The sequence below is a fragment of the Ranitomeya variabilis genome, chromosome 3, assembly GCF_051348905.1.
Source record: "Ranitomeya variabilis isolate aRanVar5 chromosome 3, aRanVar5.hap1, whole genome shotgun sequence".
In the NCBI taxonomy this organism is placed as follows: domain Eukaryota; kingdom Metazoa; phylum Chordata; class Amphibia; order Anura; family Dendrobatidae; genus Ranitomeya; species Ranitomeya variabilis.
Genome location: NC_135234.1, coordinates 341,768,926 through 341,791,574, shown reverse-complemented (window position 1 = coordinate 341,791,574; position 22,649 = coordinate 341,768,926). Strand labels below are relative to the sequence as shown.

General features: G+C 41.8%; 1 protein-coding gene across 1 annotated transcript in view; it reads right to left on the bottom strand.

Moving 5' to 3' along the window:
- Nucleotides 1-22,649, bottom strand: part of CSF3R (colony stimulating factor 3 receptor) — a 76,204-nt gene that overhangs the window by 29,750 nt on the left and 23,805 nt on the right. The window contains exons 5-11 of the mRNA XM_077295857.1: nt 19,288-19,563; nt 18,020-18,143; nt 17,744-17,931; nt 16,174-16,322; nt 5,276-5,429; nt 3,789-3,871; nt 765-975 (exon numbers count right to left, since the gene is read on the bottom strand). Of these exons, the coding sequence (XP_077151972.1) occupies nt 765-975; nt 3,789-3,871; nt 5,276-5,429; nt 16,174-16,322; nt 17,744-17,931; nt 18,020-18,143; nt 19,288-19,563 (1,185 nt within the window). The remainder of the gene's footprint in view (nt 1-764; nt 976-3,788; nt 3,872-5,275; nt 5,430-16,173; nt 16,323-17,743; nt 17,932-18,019; nt 18,144-19,287; nt 19,564-22,649) is intronic.

The following is a 22,649-nucleotide window of genomic DNA, read 5'->3' as shown; positions in this document are numbered from 1 at the left end:
TTTATTTTTTAACAGGACAATGACCCCAAACACACCTCCAGGTTGTGTAAGGGCTATTTGACCAAGAAGGAGAGTGATGGGGTGCTAAGCCAGATGACCTGGCCTCCACAGTCACCAGACCTGAGCCCAATCGAGATGGTTTGGGGTGAGCTGGACCGCCAAGTGAAGGCAAAAGGGCCAACAAGTGCTAAGCATCTCTGGGAACTCCTTCATGATTGTTGGAAGACCATTCCCGGTGACTACCTCTTGAAGCACATCAAGAGAATGCCAAGAGAGTGCAAAGCAGTCATCAAAACAAAAGGTGGCTACTTTGAAGAACCTAGAATATAATACATATTTTCAGTTGTTTCACACTTTTTTGTTAAGTATATAATTCCACATGTGTTAATTCGTAGTTTTGATACCTTCAGTGTGAATGTACAATTTTCATAGTCATGAAAATACAGAAAAATCTTAAAATGAGAAGGTGTGTCCAAACTTTTGGTCTGTACTATATATATATATATATATATATATATATATATATATATATATATATATATATATATACTGTATATATTAAATTGAATTAGTAAATTGACCCCCACATGTATTGTTCAGATACATTTACAGTAAGGAAGCTAAATATAACGAATGGTTGGTAAATCAATCTGGTATCTGGAAATTGTAAATTAGATGTGACATCACGATTTTCTTTGATAATTAAATAGATAATGATTAATAAGCCGCCAATTACCCATTACTTGAATATATTATCTTCTTACCATTCCTGGCAGTAAGGGTGATCTCAGTTTCAGGAGAAACCCCAGCGTTATTGTATGCCCATATAAAAACATTCTTCTTTTCAGTAGGCAGGGAGATGGTACAATTGAGAATAGTTGTGTTGCATAAAATATCATCCGTATCATTTAGATCAGAATAGCTCTTCACAATGTACCACATATGTTCTGCATTTGCCTTATTTCTCTCCAGTTGCTGTAGAAAAAGATCACACTTTACTGAATTTACAACCCTTTAATTTTGACTAGTAACATTTCATAATGTAATCATTTGATATTAAATTATTATGTATTTTTTAGATTAAATGGGTTGTCCAGTGAAAACATGTTACTTATCACCTCATCAGGTAGATGATAACATGGTGTCACGGGAAGCCTAGGTGTGCAAGAGCTAATAACCCGGGCCCCTGCAATTTCCCTCAGACTATGGAAATCCTGACTGACCCTCTATCTAGAGTTTACACTGATGGTGTGCATGTCTGAGCCTCCACCCTCTCCCTATCTCCTGTTTCAACCCTAGGCTGAAACCACCACCCAGTGAAGAGATAATACTCCAATACCCACAGTTAGCACAGACAAGGATAACTGAAAATATGAACCAAGCCGCAGTCACTCAGGAATACACTATAAATGCAAAGGGCAAAACAAATACAAATATAGGAAGGAGTAAATAAGACAAAGGGAAATACACCACCAGATACGATACTCCAACTGCTAGCTCACCACTCCAGACCGAGATAACCAAGCACAAGACAGAAGCTATAATCGGCGATGCCCAATGTTCAGAAGAACTATTTAAAGGCAGTGGGCGTGGCCCAGCTTCCAATCTGAGCACCAGCTAAATTAACCCCGGACCAGCTAGATAAAATCTAGCTGACGCCACTGAGCACATAGTGGACAAAAGCGGAATTACCGCTGTCTGTCGAACGCCCTGGTATGAACAGCGTCCGACATGACACATGGCGACCTATGGGTATCCCACCGCTGGGATCCACTCCAATAAAATGTAACTTTTATTGGGTAAATGTATAAAATACAACCCACCAAATGAAAGTGACAAAGTGCATTAAAATAACAATATAAGATTCAGAAGACCAGAGGAGAAGATCTATAAACAGTAAGGGATCAATCTATTGTTCTATCCTCCCTTAACGCTGGAACACCAGCATATAGTGACTAAATCAAAATACTGAAATCATAGACTTGTATAAGTACTATTGATGCAACTCCTCGCAAAACTTTGCACAACTCCTCAAACTGCAGAATAATCAAGTATTAAAACCTTGAAGATTTACCACATAAAGTATGTTTCAGTGATTCCTAAAGTAGTGCTCGATATAATTCCACACAAAAACCCATGGTGTGTTGCTATAGGTGTACTGTCTCTTGCTGTATATCTAACTAACAGCCTACCTATTTGCGGAGGTTGTCACCCTAAGATGACGAGAAGTGGCAGCAGGTATAGTATGAACATTTACACAGTGGAATCATGCATACTCTATGCGCAGATACCTTTAAGTGGGCTCATAAAGAGTCCCAAATATGTCAAGGACAAAAAATGAAAATGCCACTGACAGGCACTGTTTGTGAAAAAAAGATGTCTCACAAGCTTATGTCTTCAGATACAGCAACCCGATAAATACATAGATAATACAAAATCAATTAGGTGCTGAAAATAATTTAGTATAATATAGAGAAATGCCAGGCACAATTTCTCAAAGGTATGTAACATGAGACATATCCAATGCACTGTCAAGTGCTATTCAAATCATGATGTAATGACAATCATGGCTATGACAAAATATATCAGTAATCATAGGTGCCAAGACATACCATGTCCAAGGTATCCAAAGATAAGTACAAGCAGCAATGATATATAATCAAATGAATACAAAAATTAGACAAGATGTGTCTAAACCAAGCTTCTCATACTCTCAACGCGTTTTTCCCTTAACCGGGATCATCAGGAGAGAAAAGATAACCAAAATATTGGCCACGGTCCAATAGATGAGGCTGCCACCTTCACTAGCAAAGATCCCCATATAAATACTTCGGCGTTCACATGTAGTCTCAGTACAGCTTAATCAGCCCATGAAGAGATGTCCTCCCCTCGTATACTGCGCATGTGGTTGCAACTTTTCAAGCACTAGATTGGGTGTAGAGCTTGCATGATGTAATAACCTCACATAAGCCTCGGGAACGCAAGTGCCGACACCTCTGGAACAGCGCCAGGTGTTTTTATTTGAACGGGGCAAAACATGAGGAATGAGAAGGGGTGGTCCATGTAGTGGACAATCCCCTTAACTTGATCAAAAAAACAATATATCTTCATGGCTTCTACCATAGCTCTTAAGACGTATGAGAGGGATGGAAGATACCACTGCTAGTATCGGAATCATGCACATGTCTATTATTGTCCCATATTTTATTTCAGCATCTCCAACTTTACAAGCCTGCCATAAATGGATTTAAAAGGTGACTAAACTTTGAAGACCCATTTCCAAATATGAAAAATGAGTGAAAAAACAAGCCATATATAAGATGAAACATCCTATGTTACTAGGACGTAAATTGACTTTATGTGCCATGTGGTTCCTGTGCTGAACAATGACTGGACAGACAATTTAGGTTCTTGGTTCAAAGCACAATGGAGCTCAAACTCAGTTAATGTAGGTCAATACATTTGACAAATAAGACATAATGTAGTAATGATTATCTGCCATCCAAGATTATAAGCCATAGCCTTTTAAAGAGGTTGGTCCTCAGCAAATAACATATCTCAGCAATGAGCTGACCATAGTTATCGATTTATTATATTTGCATTGGTGATTTGTTCTTGCTGATAGTGTGGAATCCTAGGTGTGAGATTCTCCTTATTTACATGCATGTATTGACAGGGCTTATCTATGTCAAAATATGAACCTAATTTTGTTTTGTTATTAATTCTATTTTTCTTGAAATTGTAAAATGGTAAAAGTCTCAAATTAGTGCATGTTCTTGTAACCGTACCTTCCACATTAGCAGGATTTTCAATTGACTTTCATGTGTGGCTTCCAAAATTCTCCACCAAGTCTTCAATTTTCCTGTTGGAGCTATAAAATGACAAAATACTTTCAGTGGCTTATCACAGATGTGAAAGCTGGATAGTTAGAAGTCAGGACAAGAGAAATATTGAAGACTTTGATGGCAACAATATGTTACAGAAACTATAAATAGTTATGAAAAGTAGTAAGTAGATCTTTGACCAAAATCAATAATAACCTTGTATTATATTACTAATGAACATAATAACTGTGAACATAACAGAGTAGATACAGATCACTTGACAACACATTCACATTTGAAAAGGTTGAAGAGACAAAATTGAATACTATTACAAAAACAAATTCATTCATTCATTGAGAACAAGTCTAAAGACACTAAAATATTTCATTTACAGGAGTTGAAATTGACGTTGGAAGATTTAGAGATTGACAGTCAAGGCCGAAAAGTGCTGGCACCCTTGAAATTGTCCCAGAAAATTAAGCATTTCTCCCAGAAAATTATTGCAATTACACATGTTTTGTTATGCACATGTGTATTTCCTTTATGTTTACTGTAACAACACAAACAAACAGAGAAAAAAAGGACAAACTGGACATAATTTCACACAAAATAAGATGAGATGAGACCAAGAGCTTTTTGGTAAAGCACATCATTTGTTTGCTGAAAAGGGAATGAAGCCTATAATGAAAAGAACACAGTACCTACAGTCAAGTATGATAGAGATTCAAAAGATGTTTTGGGGTTGTTTTGCTGCTTAACTGTGTGCAAGGCATCATGAAATCTGAAAATTACAATAGGATTTTGGGTCGCAATATAGTGCCCAGTGTCAGAAAACTGGGTTTGTTTCTTAGGTCATGGATCTTTCATGAGGACAATGACCCCAAACATACTTCAAGAAGCACCCAGAAATGGATGGAAACAAAGCACTGGAGAGTTCTGAAGTGGGCAGCAACGAGTCCAGATCTAAATTCCAGTGAACAACTGTGGAGAAATCTTCAAATTGCTATTGGGAGAATGCATCCTTCAAATATGAGAGACCTGGAGCAGTTTGTAAAAGAAGAGTGGTCCAAAATTCAGTTGAGAAGTAGAAGTACTGTAGTTTGTTGAGGGATATAGGAAGTGATTGTTTGCAGTTATTTAATCCAAAGGGTGTGCAACCAAGCATTAAGTTGAGGGTGCCCACAGTTTTGTCCGGACCATTTTTGGGGTTTTGTGTGAAATTATGTCCAATTTGCCTTTTTTTCTCTGCTTTCTCATGTTCTAATACACGCAAAGGAAATAAACATGTGTATAGCAAAACTGCAATAATTTTCTAGGAGAAATATTCAATTTTCTGGAACAATTTCAAGGGTGCCAAAACTTTCGGCCATGCTGTACCATATATTTTTACAGCACCACTATTGACAAATACTAATAAATTTGTTCTATTTGTTCTAGATAACAAGACTTACCAGTTTCTAAGGTAGTAACGCTAGTTGTTGGCCCCCACTCACTCCACTGACCAGTTAGATTTCTACGAATACAACGAATCTGGAAGTCATATTTTAGACCACCTAACAAGCCACAGTGGTCCATTGTTCTAACATCAACTTGTTTTTCTACAAGCTAAAGACAATAAACAAGGTTCAAGAAAGGTTATTTTATTATAGGGTAATCAAGTACAGCAATTTTCTTGTGGGTCTAATAATCCAGGCTAATATTAATGTGAGTGTAAGATCCTGGCAGGACAGTGCGTGGTCACGGCATGGACTGCGCTGTGTAAACATTATCTATGTCTTATCTGCTCAGTGAACAATCACATTTTAACCGATTTGTGCACTTTATAACTTTCAGTATGCAAATAGCACAATTTTATAAAAAGCACAGTAAGTGTCCTCTGCTAGAACCTTTAGTCACCGTCTCCATGCTCTGCACAGGAGTGCGGTACTTTCTCTTCTGTTGTCTGGGCAGGTCCATCCCAAGAAATTTCTACTTTTGTGTGCTGCTCCTGAATCACCCATAGGATACATACAGTAACAAAACAGTATGCTTTGCTGTATTTGTGCTCCTAATTATGGCTGTGCTTTATGGTCCAAATATATGGTAGGTGAAGATAATTATAGTGGTGCTCTATAAAGAGGCTCTATTCTTTCTGGGAGAAACATAACACATAAAATGAAATTATAAGACTTTTCTCAAATATGTATCATTAACATATCAGATCCTTTTCTTAAGCATTACAGGGACAAAAGTTTTACTTTACCGGAGTGAGTACCTAATCACGTGAGACAATATTCCCTGGGGTGTACCAGCTTTGAGGGTGGAGCTGACATTATACAGCATCTGAATGGTAGATAGAACTAGTGTTTCCACCTTGTCAGGATTCCAGGTGACCAAATCTAGTTACCTGTTTTGCTATTTTGTTGGATCTTTGGTTCATATAATGCTTCACAGTGGCTCAGTGGTTAGCACTGTTATTTTGCATCACTGGGGTCCTGGATTCATATCCCACCAAGAACAACATCTGGCAAGAGTTTGTATGTGTTTGCGTGGGTTTCCTCTGGGTTCTCAGGTTTCCTCCCACACTAAAGACATACTGATAGGGTATTTAGATTGTGAGCCCCAATGGGGACAGTGATGATAATGTGTGTAAAGCGCTGCGGAATATGATGGCGCTATATAAGCAACGCATAATAAATTATGGGGAAATCAATTCAGTTATTTTTCTCATAAGTTTGCCAAAGGAAAGTATAAACATACAAAGGAAAAGTTGTGAAAGGCTTTACCATTGTAGCTTCTTCTAACCTTTTTAACCACCTACTACTCCATAACACATACATTTTACATTGTATCATATATCACTACATTCATAGTGAAGACATCAGTACTCCTCTCACTTGTTTTATTGCTGCACATAGTGCCCCACCTTACAATGTTTTCTCTGAGCTCAGAGGAAGGAATTTTCACCCACCTGTTCTGATAGTGAGACAGTGGAGAACCTAACTTCAGAACTTCAGCTTCCCTCTCTTAATGGGCCAGAACTTTTATTACTAAATACTCATTACAGACCTACAGGCACTCTGGTGCTATATGTGACCTATGTTAAAAGCCCAAAGGCATGGCAAAAATAAAACTGTCTATTGTTGCTCCAGTGCTGACCCTTGATGACAGGACTGCAGTGGTAATATTACACTATCAGCACAAATGATCACTCACTGCAGCCAATTGGCTGGAGCTGCAAGTGGTAAGCAAATCATTTGCAAAGAGATTTTGCCTTTGAGCTGTTAACGCTTAAAACTTGAAAAATACTTTAACAACCATTCTAGGACAAATACCTTTGTAATGTTGCTAAGGGGTAGTAATGAGCGAGCGTACTTGCCACTGCTCGATGCCCGATCGACCATTGGGATGCTCGGGCATGCTCGTTACTCGAAAGAGTATCCTGCGTAGTCGAGCGCCATGCTCGAGTCACAGCCCCCCATGCACAGTAATGCCGTAGCCATGTTGGCTACTGGTATTTTTGTGATTGGCCAGTAGCCAATACTCTACTATGTCATCTACTTTAGTCGTAGGCATCGGTGAAATACTGTAAGAGATGGCCCAGCTATTAAGGGGTGAAGGAGGCCGTTTTATACAGGAAAGAATGTTTCCTAACATTTATTCCTGTAAAATCCACTTAATCTTTGGGTCTCCCATGTCCAGCAACATGCGCACCTCCACAGAAACCTTGCACACCTAGACTCCCACACGCTCTCTGACTCTATCCTACCACTGGCATCCATATCCTCACTCCACGACACAGACACTGTCACTGCTTTCTACAATGCCACTCTCGCATCAGCTGTTGACATGGTCGCCCCTCTCGTTCATGGCAGAGTGCGAAGTATCAATAGACAACCCTGGCACAATAACACCACTAAAGAGATCCAGCAAGTGTCCAGGGTTTGGAATAAAACACATTCGCAAGACAACTTCACTGCATTCAAACTGGCAACACTCGCTTTTAAATCTGCTCTCACCTCTGCTAAACAGGCCTACTTCACAACCCTCGTATCCTCCCTATCCTACAACCCCAAACAGTTATTCAAAACCTTTAACTCCCTCCTCCGCCCCCCACTGCCCCCTCCAACCTCCCTCATCTCTGCTGAGGATTTTGCCCACACTTTAACCCCTTCATGGCCCAGCCTATTTTGGCCTTAATGACCTTGCCGTTTTTTGCAATTCTGACCAGTGTCCCTTTATGAGGTAATAACTCAGGAACGCTTCAACGGATCCTAGCGATTCTGAGATTGTTTTTTCATGACATATTGGGCTTCATGTTAGTGGTAAATTTAGGTCGATAATTTCTGAGTTTATTTGTAAAAAAAATGGAAATTTGGCGAAAATTTTGAAAATTTCGCAATTTTCACATTTTGAATTTTTATTCTGTTAAACCAGAGAGTTATGTGACACAAAATAGTTAATAAATAACATTTCCCACATGTCTACTTTACATCAGCACAATTTTGGAAACAAATTTTTTTTTTCCTAGGAAGTTATAAGGGTTAAAATTTGACCAGTGATTTCTCATTTTTACAACAAAATTTACAAAACCATTTTTTTAGGGACCACCTCACATTTGAAGTCAGTTTGAGGGTTCTATATGGCTGAAAATACCCAAAAGTTACACCATTCTAAAAACTTCACCCCTCAAGGTGCTCAAAACCACATTCAAGAAGTTTATTAACCCTTCAGGTGTTTCACAGCAGCAGAAGCAACATGGAAGTAAAAAATGAACATTTAACTTTTTAGTCACAAAAATGATCTTTTAGCAACAATTTTTTTATTTTCCCAAGGGTAAAAGGAGAAACTGGACCACGAACGTTGTTGTCCAATTTGTCCTGAGTATGCTGATACCTCATATGTGGGGGTAAACCACTGTTTGGGCGCACGGCAGGGCTCGGAAGGGAAGGAGCGCCATTTGACTTTTTGAATGAAAAATTGGCTCCAATCTTTAGCGGACACCATGTCGCGTTTGGAGAGCCCCCGTGTGCCTAAACATTGGAGCTCCCCCACAAATGACCCCATTTTGGAAACTAGACCCCCCAAGGAACTTATCTAGAAGCATAGTGAGCACTTTAAACCCCCAGGTGCTTCACAAATTGATCCGTAAAAATGAAAAAGTACTTTTTTTTCACAAAAAAATTATTTTAGCCTCAATCTTTTCATTTTCACATGAGCAACAGGATAAAATGGATCCTAAAATTTGTTGGACAATTTCTCCTGAGTACACCGATACCTCACATGTGGGGGTAAACCACTGTTTGGGCACATGGTAAGGCTCGGAAGGGAAGGAGCGCCATTTGACTTTTTGAATGAAAAATTATCTCCATCGCTAGCGGACACCATGTCACGTTTGGAGAGCCCCTGTGTGCCTAAACATTGGAGCTCCCCCACAAGTGACCCCATTTTGGAAACTAGACCCCCCAAGGAACTTATCTAGAAGCATAGTGAGCACTTTAAACCCTCAGGTGCTTCACAAATTGATCCGTAAAAATGAAAAAGTACTTTTTATTCACACAAAATTTATTTTAGCCTCAATTTTTTCATTTTCAAATGGGCAACAGGATAAAATGGATCCTAAAATTTGTTGCGCAATTTCTCCTGAGTACGCCGATACCTCATATGTGGGGTTAAACCACTATTTGGGTGCACTGCAAGGCTCGGAAGGGGAGGCGTGCCATTTGACTTTTTGAATGGAAAATTAGCTCCAATCGTTAGTGGACACCATGTCGCGTTTGGAAAGCCCCTGTGTGCCTAAACATTGGAGCTCCCCTACAAGTGACCCCATTTTGGAAACTAGACCCCCCAAGGAACTTATCTAGATGCATAGTGAGCACTTATAACCCCCAGGTGCTTCACAGAAGTTTATAACGCAGAGCCGTGAAAATAAAAAATAATTTTTCTTTCCTCAAAAATGATTTTTAGCCCAGAATTTTTTATTTTCCCAAGGGTAATAGGAGAAATTGGACCCCAAATGTTGTTGTACAGTTTGTCCTGAGTACGATGATACCCCATATGTGGGGGTAAACCACTGTTTGGGCGCACGGCAGGGCTCGGAAGGGAAGGCATGCCATTTGGCTTTTTGAATGGAAAATTAGCTCCAATCATTAGCGGACACCATGTCGCGTTTGAAGAGCCCCTGTGTGCCTAAACATTGTAGCTCCCGCACAAGTGACCCCATTTTGGAAACTAGACCTCCCAAGGAACTAATCTAGATGTGTGGTGAGCACTTTGAACCCCCAAGTGCTTCACAGAAGTTTATAACGCAGAGCCATGAAAATAAAAAATAATTTTTCTTTTCTCAAAAATGATTTTTTAGCCCACAATTTTTTTATTTTCCCAAGGGTAACAGGAGAAATTGGACCCCAAAAGTTGTTGTCCAGTTTCTCCTGAGTACGCTGATACCCCATATGTAGGGGTAAACCACTGTTTGGGCACATGCCGGGGTTCGGAAGGGAAGTAGTGACGTTTTGAAATGCAGACTTTGATGGAATGCTCTGCGGGCGTCAGGTTGCGTTTGCAGAGCCCCTGATGTGCCTAAACAGTAGGAACTCCCCACAAGTGACTCCATTTTGGAAACTAGACCCCAAGGGAACTTATCTAGATGTGTGATGAGCACTTTGAACCCCCAAGTGCTTCACAGAAGTTTATAACGCAGAGCCGTGAAAATAATAAATGTGTTTCCTTTCCTCAAAAATATTTTTTATAGCCCAGAATTTTTTATTTTTGCAAGGGTAACAGGAGAAATTTGACCCCAAAAGTTGTTGTCCAGTTTCTCCTGAGTACGCTGATACCCCATATGTAGGGGTAAACCACTGTTTGGGCACATGCCGGGGTTCGGAAGGGAAGTAGTGACGTTTTGAAATGCAGACTTTGATGGAATGCTCGCGGGCGTCAGGTTGCGTTTGCAGAGCCCCTGATGTGCCTAAACAGTAGGAACTCCCCACAAGTGACTCCATTTTGGAAACTAGACCCCCAAGGGAACTTATCTAGATGTGTGATGAGCACTTTGAACCCCCAAGTGCTTCACAGAAGTTTATAACGCAGAGCCGTGAAAATAATAAATGTGTTTCCTTTCCTCAAAAATATTTTTTATAGCCCAGAATTTTTTATTTTTGCAAGGGTAACAGGAGAAATTTGACGCCAAAAGTTGTTGTCCAGTTTCTCCTGAGTACGCTGATACCCCATATGTAGGGGTAAACCACTGTTTGGGCACATGCCGGGGTTCGGAAGGGAAGTAGTGACGTTTTGAAATGCAGACTTTGATGGAATGCTCGCGGGCGTCAGGTTGCGTTTGCAGAGCCCCTGATGTGCCTAAACAGTAGGAACTCCCCACAAGTGACTCCATTTTGGAAACTAGACCCCCAAGGGAACTTATCTAGATGTGTGATGAGCACTTTGAACCCCCAAGTGCTTCACAGAAGTTTATAACGCAGAGCCGTGAAAATAATAAATGTGTTTCCTTTCCTCAAAAATATTTTTTATAGCCCAGAATTTTTTATTTTTGCAAGGGTAACAGGAGAAATTTGACCCCAAAAGTTGTTGTCCAGTTTCTCCTGAGTACGCTGATACCCCATATGTGGGAGTAAACCACTGTTTGGGCACATGCCGGGGCTCGGAAGTGAAATAGTGACGTTTTGGAATGCAGACTTTGATGGAATGGTCTGCGGGCATCATGTTACGTTTGCAGAGCCCCTGATATGCCTAAACAGTAGAAACCCCCCACAAGTGACCCCATTTTGGAAACTAGACCCACCAAGGAACTTATCTAGATGTGTGGTGAGCACGTTCAACCCCCAAGTGCTTCACAGAAGTTTACAACGCAGAGCCGTGAAAATAAAAAATCATTTTTCTTTCCTCAAAAAAGATGTTTTAGCAAGCAATTTTTTATTTTCACAAGGGTAACAGGAGAAATTGGGCCCCAATATTTGTTGCCCAGTTTGTTGTGAGTATGCTGGTACCCCATATGTGGGGGTAAACCACTGTTTGGGCGCACGTCAGGGCTCGGAAGGGAAGTAGTGACATTTGAAATGCAGACTTTGATGGAATGGTCTGCGGGCATCACGTTGCATTTGCAGAGCCCCTAATGTGCCTAAACAGTAGAAACACCCCACAAGTGACTCCATTTTGGAAACTAGACCCCCCAAGGAACTTATCTAGATGTGTGGTGAGCACTTTCAACCCCCAAGTGCTTCACAGAAGTTTATAACGCAGAGCCGTAAAAATAAAAAATAATTGTTCTTTCCTCAAAAAATGTAGCAAGTAATTTTTTATTTTTGCAAGGGTGACAGGAGAAATTGGACCCCAACAGTTGTTGCCCAGTTTGTCCTGAGTACGCTGGTACCCCATATGTGGGGGAAAACCACTGTTTGGGCGCACGTCGGGGCTTGGAAGGGAGGGAGCACCATTTGACTTTTTGAACGCAAGATTGGCTGGAATCAATGGTGGCGCCATGTTGCGTTTGGAGACCCCTGATGTGCCTAAACAGTGGAAACCCCTCAATTCTAACTTCAACACTAACCCCAACACACCCCTAATCCTAATCCCAACTGTAGCCATAACCCTAATCAAAACCCTAACCCCAACACACCCCTAACCACAACCCTAACCCCAACACACCCGTAACCCTAATTCCAACCCTAACCTTAATCCTAACCCTAATCCCAACCCTAACCCTAATTTCAACCCTAACCACAACTGTAACCCCAACACACCCCTAACCCTATCCGTAACCCTAACCACAAGCCTAATCTTAACACTATTTCCAACCCTAGCCCTAATTCCAACCCTAACTCTAATTCCAACCCTAACCCTAAGGCTATGTGCCCACGTTGCGGATTCGTGTGAGATTTTTCCGCACGATTTTTGAAAAATCTGCAGGTAAAAGGCACTGCGTTTTACCTGCGGATTTACAGCGGATTTCCAGTGTTTTTTTGTGCGGATTTCACCTGCGGATTCCTATTGAGGAACAGGTGTAAAACGCTGCGGAATCCGCACAAAGAATTGACATGCTGCGGAAAATACAACGCAGCGTTTCTGCACGGAATTTTCCGCACCATGGGCACAGCGGATTTGGTTTTCCATAGGTGTACATGGTACTGTAAACCTGATGGAAAACTGCGGCCAATCCGCTGCGGATCCGTGGCCAATCCGCTGCGAATCCGCGGCCAATCCGCTGCGGATCCGCGGCCAAATCCGCACTGTGTGCACATGCCATAACCCTAACCCTACCCCTAACCCTAACCCTAACCCTACCCCTAACCCTAGTTCTAACCCTAGTTCTAACCCTAACCCTAGTGGAAAAAGAAAAAAAATTATTTTCTTTATTTTATTATTGTCCCTACCTATGGGGGTGATAAAGGGGGGGGGGGGTTATTTATTATTTTTTTTATTTCGATCGCTGTGATAGAACCTATCACAGCGATCAAAATGTACTTGCAACGAATCTGCCGGCCGGCAGATTCGGCGGGCGCACTGCGCATGCGCCCGCCATTTTGGAAGATGGCGGCGCCCATGGAGAAGACGGATGCACACCGGGAGCCTCGGTAAGTATAAGGGGGGGAGATCGGGGCACGGGGGGGGGGCGTCGGAGCACGGGGGGGTGGCATGGGTGCACAGGGGGAGCGGACAGGAGGACGTGGGAGCGGAGCACAAGACGGAGGGGAGCGGAGCACAGATCGGTGGCTTGGGGGGGGCGATCGGTGGGGTGGGGGGGTCACATAAGTGTTTCCAGCCATGGCCGATGATATTGCAGCATCGGCCATGGCTGGATTGTAATATTTCACCAGTTTTTTAGGTGAAATATTACAAATCGCTCTGATTGGCTGTTTCACTTTCAACAGCCAATCAGAGCGATCGTAGCCACGGGGGGGGTGAAGCCACCCCCCCTGGGCTGAAGTACCACTCTCCCTGTCCCTGCAGATCGGGTGAAATTGGAGCTAACCCTTTCACCCGCTCTGCAGGGACGCGATCATTCCATGACGCCACATAGGCGTCATGGGTCGGATTGGCACCGACTTTCATGACGCCTACGTGGCGTCAAAGGTCGGGAAGGGGTTAAAAATAAGATCGACCAAACAAGGCAAGTCTTCATTGTTCAACCACCACAACCCCTTTGTATACTAGACCAATGCCCAAACCCCATAACCTCCCTCTCCAAGATCACTGAAGGGGGGCTTAATTGTCTCCTCTCCAAATCGCACCTCACCACCTGTGTGCTCGACCCCTTCCCATCCCACCTCCTCCCCAACCTCACCCCCGTACTTATCCCATCCCTAACCCACCTCTTTAACCTATCACTAACTTCTGGCACCTTCCCTTCTGCTTTCAAACATGCCACAATCACGCCTATCCTTAAAAAGTCAACCCTCGACCCAACAGCTATGCCCAGCTATCGCCCAATATCACTGCTCCCATTCGCTTCCAAACTCCTGGAGCAGCACGTCCATGCTGAACTTTCCTCCCACCTCTCATCTAACTTGCTCTTTGACAATCTACAATCTGGTTTCTGCCCCATCACTGAACTGAGACAGCCCAGACCAAAATCACTTACAGGGCAAGCTAACGGACAATACTCTGTACTCCTCCTTCTAGACCTGTCATCTGCTTTTGACACAGTTGACCACTGCCTCCTACTACAGATCCTCTCCTCCTTTGGCATCAAAGAGCTCACCCTATCCTGGATCTCCTCATACCTTTCCAACTGCACATTCAGCGTCTCCCACTCCCACACTACCTCCTAATCCCACCCTCTCTCTGTTGGAGTCCCCCAAGGCTCTGTTCTAGGACCCCTACTCTTCTCAATCTAAACACTTGGCCTGGGACAACTCATAAAGTCCCATGGATTCCATTACCACCTTTATGCTGATGACACTCAGATCTACCTTTCTGGCCCAGACGTCACCTCTCTGCTGTTCAGAATCCCGGAGTGCCTATCAGCCATATCCTCCTTCTTCTCCTCTGGCTTCCTCAAACTCAAGGTGGACAAATCTGAACTCATCATCTTTCCTCCATCTCATAGATCTTCCATACCTGACCTATTTATCGCAGTTAACGACATCACCCTTTCCCCCGTACCAGAAGTCCGCTGCCTCGGACTACCCCTTGACTCTGCCCTGTCCTTCAAACCGCACATCCAAGCTCTTTCCACCTCCTGTCGCCTCCAGCTCAAAAATGTCTCCAGAATCCGTCCTTTCCTCAACCATCAATCTACTAAAATGCTTGTGTATGCCCTCATCATCTCCCGCCTTGACTACTGCAACATCCTTTTCTGTGGCCTCCCTGCTAACACCCTTGCACCTCTCCAGTCCATCCTTAACTCTGCTGCCCGACTAATTCATCTCTCTCCTCGCTACTCCTCCGCTTCTCCCCTCTGCAAATCTCTTCACTGGCTCCCATTCCCTCAGCGTATCCAGTTCAAATTACTAATACTGACCTACAAAGCCATCCATAACCTGTCTCCTCCATATATCTCTGAACTAATCTCCCGATATCTTCCCTCACGTAATTTCCGGTCCTCCCAAGACCTCCTTCTCTCCTCCACACTTATCCGCTCCTCACCCAACCGTCTCCAAGACTTCTCCAGAATATCCCCCATCCTCTGGAATTCTTTGCCCCAACACATCCAACTATCAACCACATTCGGATCCTTCAGACGGAACCTGAAAACCCACCTTTTCAAGAAGGGCTACAGCCTGCACTGACCCCGCTGCCTCCTTACCACTACTGAAGTTACCGCCTCACCAACACCGGTGCTGCTACAACCCTCAACCTATTGTCTCCATCCCCACCATCCTGTAGAATGTAAGCCCACAAGGGCAGAGTCGTCACCCCTCTGTATCAGTCTGTAATTGTTAGTTTGCTTACTGTAAGTGATATCTTTAATTTGTATGTAACCCCTTCTCATGTACAGCACCATGGAATCAATGGTGCTATATAAATAAATAATAATAATAATAATAAGGGGATGTACAGTACGGGCCAAAGGCAGCCTATGTGTGCACTATAATGGATTTGTGCAACAGCTGTGAGCATGAACCTTTAAATAAAATTCACACACCTCCCTATTTTATTGTGAGGTGTAACTAGGGGGTATATTTCATGAATATGATCATATGCACAGAGTTTTTCTAGCTGTGATGATCTCTGGTTTAGTATCAGCATTGTTCTTCATATGCTTATTGTAATGTTATACTGTGGTAAGATGATGAATGATAAACTGAGACATTTTTAGTTTTGGCATAGACTTTCGAGCATTTTTAAGCCCAAAGCATCCCCATGTTTGGTAGATGACTCCTTTAGAAATAGGTTGAGAAATCATAAGACTTACCACAGTCCAATCCATCTCTGTATGCTCTTTGTAGCGAAGCTGACATCTCATGCCTTTTTTTAAAAAGTCTGCTTTCCCATATGTCCATTGTAATGAAATACAGTCGTTACGAGGTACAGCATCTTTAATTACGACTGGGTCAAGCTTCACTAAAATATAAATATACAACTACTTCAGAACATGAGATTTATTATTATCCTACTTCTTTTATCATTCTACATTATCATTATGTAGAACTGATATAATTCTACTGTAGTATATAATTACAGTCCTCTATGGGTAATTTGTGTGACACATCTGTGTATGATCCACACTGTCACACAACAACAGTACGAATGTACCACTCACAGTTAAAGCACCACTCCATCATTTTTTTTATTTCAACGCTGGAATGGTTCTACTAATCTAAGTTTCCTCCCCAAAGTATTATACTTACCAGCCGCCATCTTCAGCTCTTCCTGGCACCACTCCAGTCCCATGCCACCATCTTGTGACCTTAACTTCTAACTGATAGAAAAAGTGAGAGGTAACGGTCACAAGCTTTCAGTGTAAGTCTATGAGAACCTTGTTCTGGCCACGTTCTGGCTCTCATAGCCTTACATTGAGTTGTGACTTCCATCTCTCCCACCAAACACTAGAGCAATTTAAGATCGACCAATGCGGTGCCAAGAATAGGTGAAGACGACAGCTGGTAAGAAGACGAGGTACAGGGAACTTAGATTAGTAGCACAATTTCAGCGCTGCAATAAAAAAATGCTGGCATGGTGCTGTAAAGTTAAACTATTTACAGTTTGACCATTTGACATATGTTCCGTTTTGACAAGGAACTTAGAATACCCTTTTAATTGGTCACATATTTATAGAAATTCTGTCAGCACATTATGAGTGTTCAAACCCAGTACAGGCACTTGGTGCTTCACGACGGGGCAAATCATTTAAATACACCTCCCCACCTGCTTGGTTTCCATTTATCTTCTCCCTCAGACTCTATGAAGCCAGAGCTGTCAATCAAGGAAGAAGAATGGTGAAGATTAACAGAAAACAAGCAAGTGGGAATGTGTATTTAAATATTTGGCCACTCGGGACTTAGTTTGAACAGTCATCCTGTGCTGACAGGGACCCTTTAAAAGGTGTTCTTCTCTCTGAACGAGTATCAACATCTGCAATCTAAAGTTATCCTTGACTACATGGATTGATGAGCAAGGCAACTATGGTAAAAAAGGTGATGTTGTGGTATGAAGATTGGGAGGATGGTATGGATAATACAAAGCTCTAAATGGACCACAGTGCAAATATTATATGATAAGAAATACATCTATTTCTGTAACCAGTAAGATATGCACATCATAATTATCACTAGGATTTAGGAATTATGATCTCTTCAGGGTAGGGTCACATTTGTGATGATGTATGAATTAATGGCGCTTTTGCAGCCATTGTTTTGTGTTGTTATACTCAGCACCTAATATTATTACAGAGTAATATAATGTATGATAAAATACTTACCCATTGCATTCATATGCAGCAATGAGGCTAACTGTACAATTCCCGTAAAAAAATAAAAAATTACCTTCCAGTAATGGGGTCAGACAAAGAATGGACGAAGTAGCTGATCCAATCTTGTTTTGCACCGTCACTCGTACTGCTAGTTCTCTAAAATTCTCAAAATGTTCACGTGGAATGATGCAAAAGTTGTCCCCTTTTAAGGGATTACATTTATATATATTGCTTCCATGACTTCTACATGTGTTGTTAGACCTGCGGCAGACAATAATTTATAGTTGTGAACCTGGAGGTGACAGGCATCACTACAAGTAGGCCAATAATCTTACATCTGCCTACTTACTTGAAAGCCGACAAAGTGACATTTTCTTGCAAGAGTGAGTTGTTCTGAAGTCGCCATGTGCAGTTGACGATGTTTTTGGAAATGCTCATTAAGCAGCTGATGTTGTTTGGTGGAGATGGAGGGTCTGTAATACAGCAGATTTATAATATTTCATGTTTTTCAACTTTTCTTTATTTGTTTAGATTTTTTACACGGTTTTAAGACGAAACACAAAAAAAAGTTTATTTTTTCTTTATTATTGATGTACATCTATTGGGGTTACCTACATTCTTGTGCAATCAGTTTCCACAATCATAAAATCTTGCATGAACAATGCAATACTATACTTTCTGAAAACTCTGTTGTATTCCTTTCACACGTTACTGTAGTGTGTAATGTAATAATGTCATTGTACTGTAACTCTATGCACAATTCCTTATTTATAAATATACTCATTTAATATATATTATTTTACTATTTATGACATAAGCTGCACTGCTATTGGATTCTCTCTCCTCGTCCGAGTTTTAATATCTTTTATCCCTCTGCAATACAGGAGTGATCAAACAGAAATGCTTTGCTCAGACATCATTAAATACCCCATCAGCGCGTGCTGCATCTTGGCATCACTTTACAGAGATCTGTATGCATGATCCAGACCCCCAAACTGCCCATATGGGCATGTAGGTCTTTAAAACATAACGCAATCTGTACCTTTACTCCAGCATTACTGGAAAAAAATATGTTTTATTCCATATAAAAATGCGGCGCTCTGGGCATAATCTGAGCACTTCTCAAACCTCTGCCACTCCCCCCGAGTCTATTCCCCACAAAGTGCCATCTTCTTCTACTTGACTGACACCTCACTGGCTTGACTACATAGTCAGTGAGCTGTCAGTCAAGCAGAAGAAGGTGGTCCTAGGTGAGGATGTAGAGACTCATGGGGTGCTTCAGGACACCAACAGCTCTTCAGCCTCATTTACATATAGAATAAAACATCATTGCTTAAAGAATAACTCAATTTAATTTTTCATAAATCAGTAGAACTTGTGAAAGTGAGAAATTTTAACCTATTAGAGAAATCTACTTTCTCCGTCAAGACTGATCATTCATTCTCACAGTTCATGGGTAAACTCTGTGTTCAGCGAAAACATATTTTTTCACAGAGTAACTGGACTGGACAATCCCATGTAAAAGGCTTTTCATTCCTCATTTCATTTTTTAATAGGTGTAGTTTTAATGAAACTCCTAAAATCTGTTTATATTACACATCAAAAAGTGAAACTCACAACCAGCTTTGATTTTAACTTGGTCCATGGTCTGAAGTCCATCACCACTGCTTTCATAGCACTGCAGCAATCCTGAGGTTTTATTGAAGCTTTTAAAGTACACTGAACATGAGCTACCCGGAACATGGCTGTCTTGACCACACGGGACAAAATCATCATCTAGTTTCATCTTCACTTCAATCTTCTCATTCTTCTGAGAGCAGTGACAGGAAGCCGACATGGAAGAACCAAACTGAATGACTGAAGAAGCTACGATGATTCGACAGGACTGATTACCTATTAAAGGAGATGATGCAATGTGATTATTGTATGGCACTAAAAATGGAAAATGTAGATTTTTATTTGTATCTAATGTGAATTATATATGCAGAGAAGGAAATGGGCATGAACAATATATACATGTTTTCATTTAATGTTTTGTGATATACAAGCAATGGAACATTTCAACAAAGAAGGGGTGTAGAAGGGAATGGCGGAACAAAATATAGGGCTTTATTTTAGAGTTTGGGGACAAGAGAAGGCTATGGAGAACTCTATTTACTTGCTCAGTCACCTATTACCATACAGTCATGGCCAAAAGTATTGACACCCCTTCAATTCTGTCAGATAATACTCAGTTTCTTCCTGAAAATGATTGCAAACACAAATTATTTGGTATTATTATCTTCATTTAATTTGTCTTAAATGAAAAAACACAAAAAGAATTGTCTTAAAGCCAAATTGGATATAATTCCACACCAAACGTAAAAAAGGTGGTGGACAAAAGTATTGGCACTGTTCGAAAAATCATGTGATGTTTCTCTAATTTGTGTAATTAACAGCACCTGTAACTTACCTGTGGCACCTAACAGGTGTTGGCAATAACTAAATCACACTTGCAGCCAGTTGACATGGATTAAAGTTGACTCAACCTCTGTCCTGTGTCCTTATGTGTACCACATTGAGCATAGAGAAAAGAAAGAATACCAAAGAACTGTCTGAGGACTTGAGAAACCAAATTGTGAGGAGGCACGAGCAATCTCAAGGCTACAAGTCCATCTCCAAAGACCTGAATGTTCCTGTGTCTACCGTGCGCAGTGTCATCAAGAAGTTTAAAGCCCATGGCACTGTGGCTAACCTCCCTAGATGTGAACGGAAAAGAAAAATTGACAACAGATTTCAAGGCAAGATTGTGCACTATATTTTTAAGTCCAAAAAGGACAACACATTGGGGAATTGGGCATGACATAACTTTGGGCCTACTTCTTAACTCGGTCTCCTGCAATGTCTCCTGTTTAACTGCCACTAGATCACCAGGGTGAACGTGCTTTGTACTGTTATAGGCCGGTGAAGTTTGGTCAAGGGGGGCTGTGATGGCACTAGTCAATTTTTACAAAAGGTACCCCCCATTGGTGAAACCACATCCTTGTTGGCAAACAGTTCATAACATTTGTGTACCTTAAAGAGCTCACTTGAAAAGGTCCTTTTTGTGTTGCCTGTTTGCTAACACTGGACACAATACACTTCATATAAATTTGATAAAGCAATGCTGTTACTTTGCCTCAGTAGTTCATTAAAAATATAGCTTTGTCCACTATATTAGTCTCTCTCCTTGCGAGCCTTAACTTTGTCTGCCTCAAATGTACAAATGGAGAATATACAAATGGTGATTTGTAAACAAGATTGAAATACTGTACAAAGTAATGTCATGTCCAATTCCCCAATGTGGGGTCCTGTTTTTACAAAATAAAATAGTGCCTTCACAGCCCCCGTGCCCAAATATCACCTACCTATAACCGTACAGAGCACGTTCACTCTGGTCATCTAGTGGTTCTGGATGATGAGGATGAGGATAAGGAGGAGGAGAACAACAAACAGACCAGATGTGGAAGCGTATACCCATGTGTGGTTGTGAAGAGGTGCATGAGAATACACCTCCCCAAAAGAGAGAATGTATTTGAGGTTATGTTTCGCTGTTTTCACTTGGTGGTGTACAGAAGTCTTTCCCAATCCAGGCCTTGTTCATTTTTATGAGAGTCAGCCTGTCAGCATTTTCAGTTGACAGGTGGATGCGCTTATCTGTTATTATTCCACCAGCGGCACTAAAATCCCTCTCTGACAGAACGCTAGCAGCAGAGCAGGCCAGGACCTCCAAGGTGTAGAGAGCCAGTTCATGCCACGTGTCCAGCTTGGATACCCAATAATTAAAAGGCACAGAGGAATCACAGAGGACGTTTGTATGATCTGCAAGGTACTCCCTCACCATCTTCCCAAACATTGCACTTCTTGTGACAGCACCCCTTGCCTCTGTGCCGCCATGATGGGAGGGTCTGAGAAAACGGTCCCAGAACTTGGCCATTGTTCCTCTGCCAGAGCTGGATTGTACTTCTGTCTCTCTCGCTTGGAGTCCTTGGTTGTACAACAAACTCTGACGTCTGCTGCCAGCATTCTCACATGGGAATTTTCTAAGTAATTCCGCTACAACGGCCCTGTGGTACTGCAACATTTTAGTACACCTCTCTGCCTCAGGCAGAAGAGATTGTAAGTTCTCCTTGTAGCGTGGGTCTAGAAGTGTCACCAACCAGTAATGAGTGTCACCCAAAATTTTGATAATCCAAGGGTCACGTGAAATGCAGCGCAACATAAAGTAAGCCATGCGTGCCAGACTGCTAACAGGCAAGACTTGCATGTCCTCACCAACAGGACGTCTGACCATGCTGTCCTCCTCATCCTCCTCCTCCCTGTCCTCAGGCCATCCCCGCTGAACAGAAGCTAATACAGATGTGTTTGTAGTACCGTCTATAGCGCATGAAAGTAGTTCCTGTTCTTCCTCCTCCTCATTGCCTACCAATCCAAGTTGAAAAGACATGAGGCTGAGCTGAGTGTAATCCCCCTGTATGTTTCTTTGCTCCATGTCCTTGTGCTCCGCCTGCAATGCATCCTCTTCGATTGTGAGCAGAGAGTTTTTCAGAATGCTAAGAAGCGGAATGGTGATGCTAATTATGGCGTCATTGCCGTTCACCATCTTGGTGCAGTCCTCAAAGTTTTGGAGGATGTTACAGATGTCTGACATCCATGTCCAGTCCTGAGGTCTTATGTGTGGAGTCTGACCTGAAATTCGACGGCCTTGTTGATGTTGGTAGTCAACATCGGCTCTCTTCTGCTCACAAATCCTTTCCAACATATGCAGCGTAGAGTTCCAGCGTGTGGGGACATCACACAACAGTCGGTGAGCTGGAAGCTGAAAATGCTGCTGAAGCATGGCAAGGCGGCTGAAGCTGTAGCTGACTTTCTAAAATGGGCAGACAGACGGCATATTTTCACTAGCAGATCTGGCAGCTCCGGGTAGGTTTTCAGAAAATGTTGAACCACAAGGTTAAGCA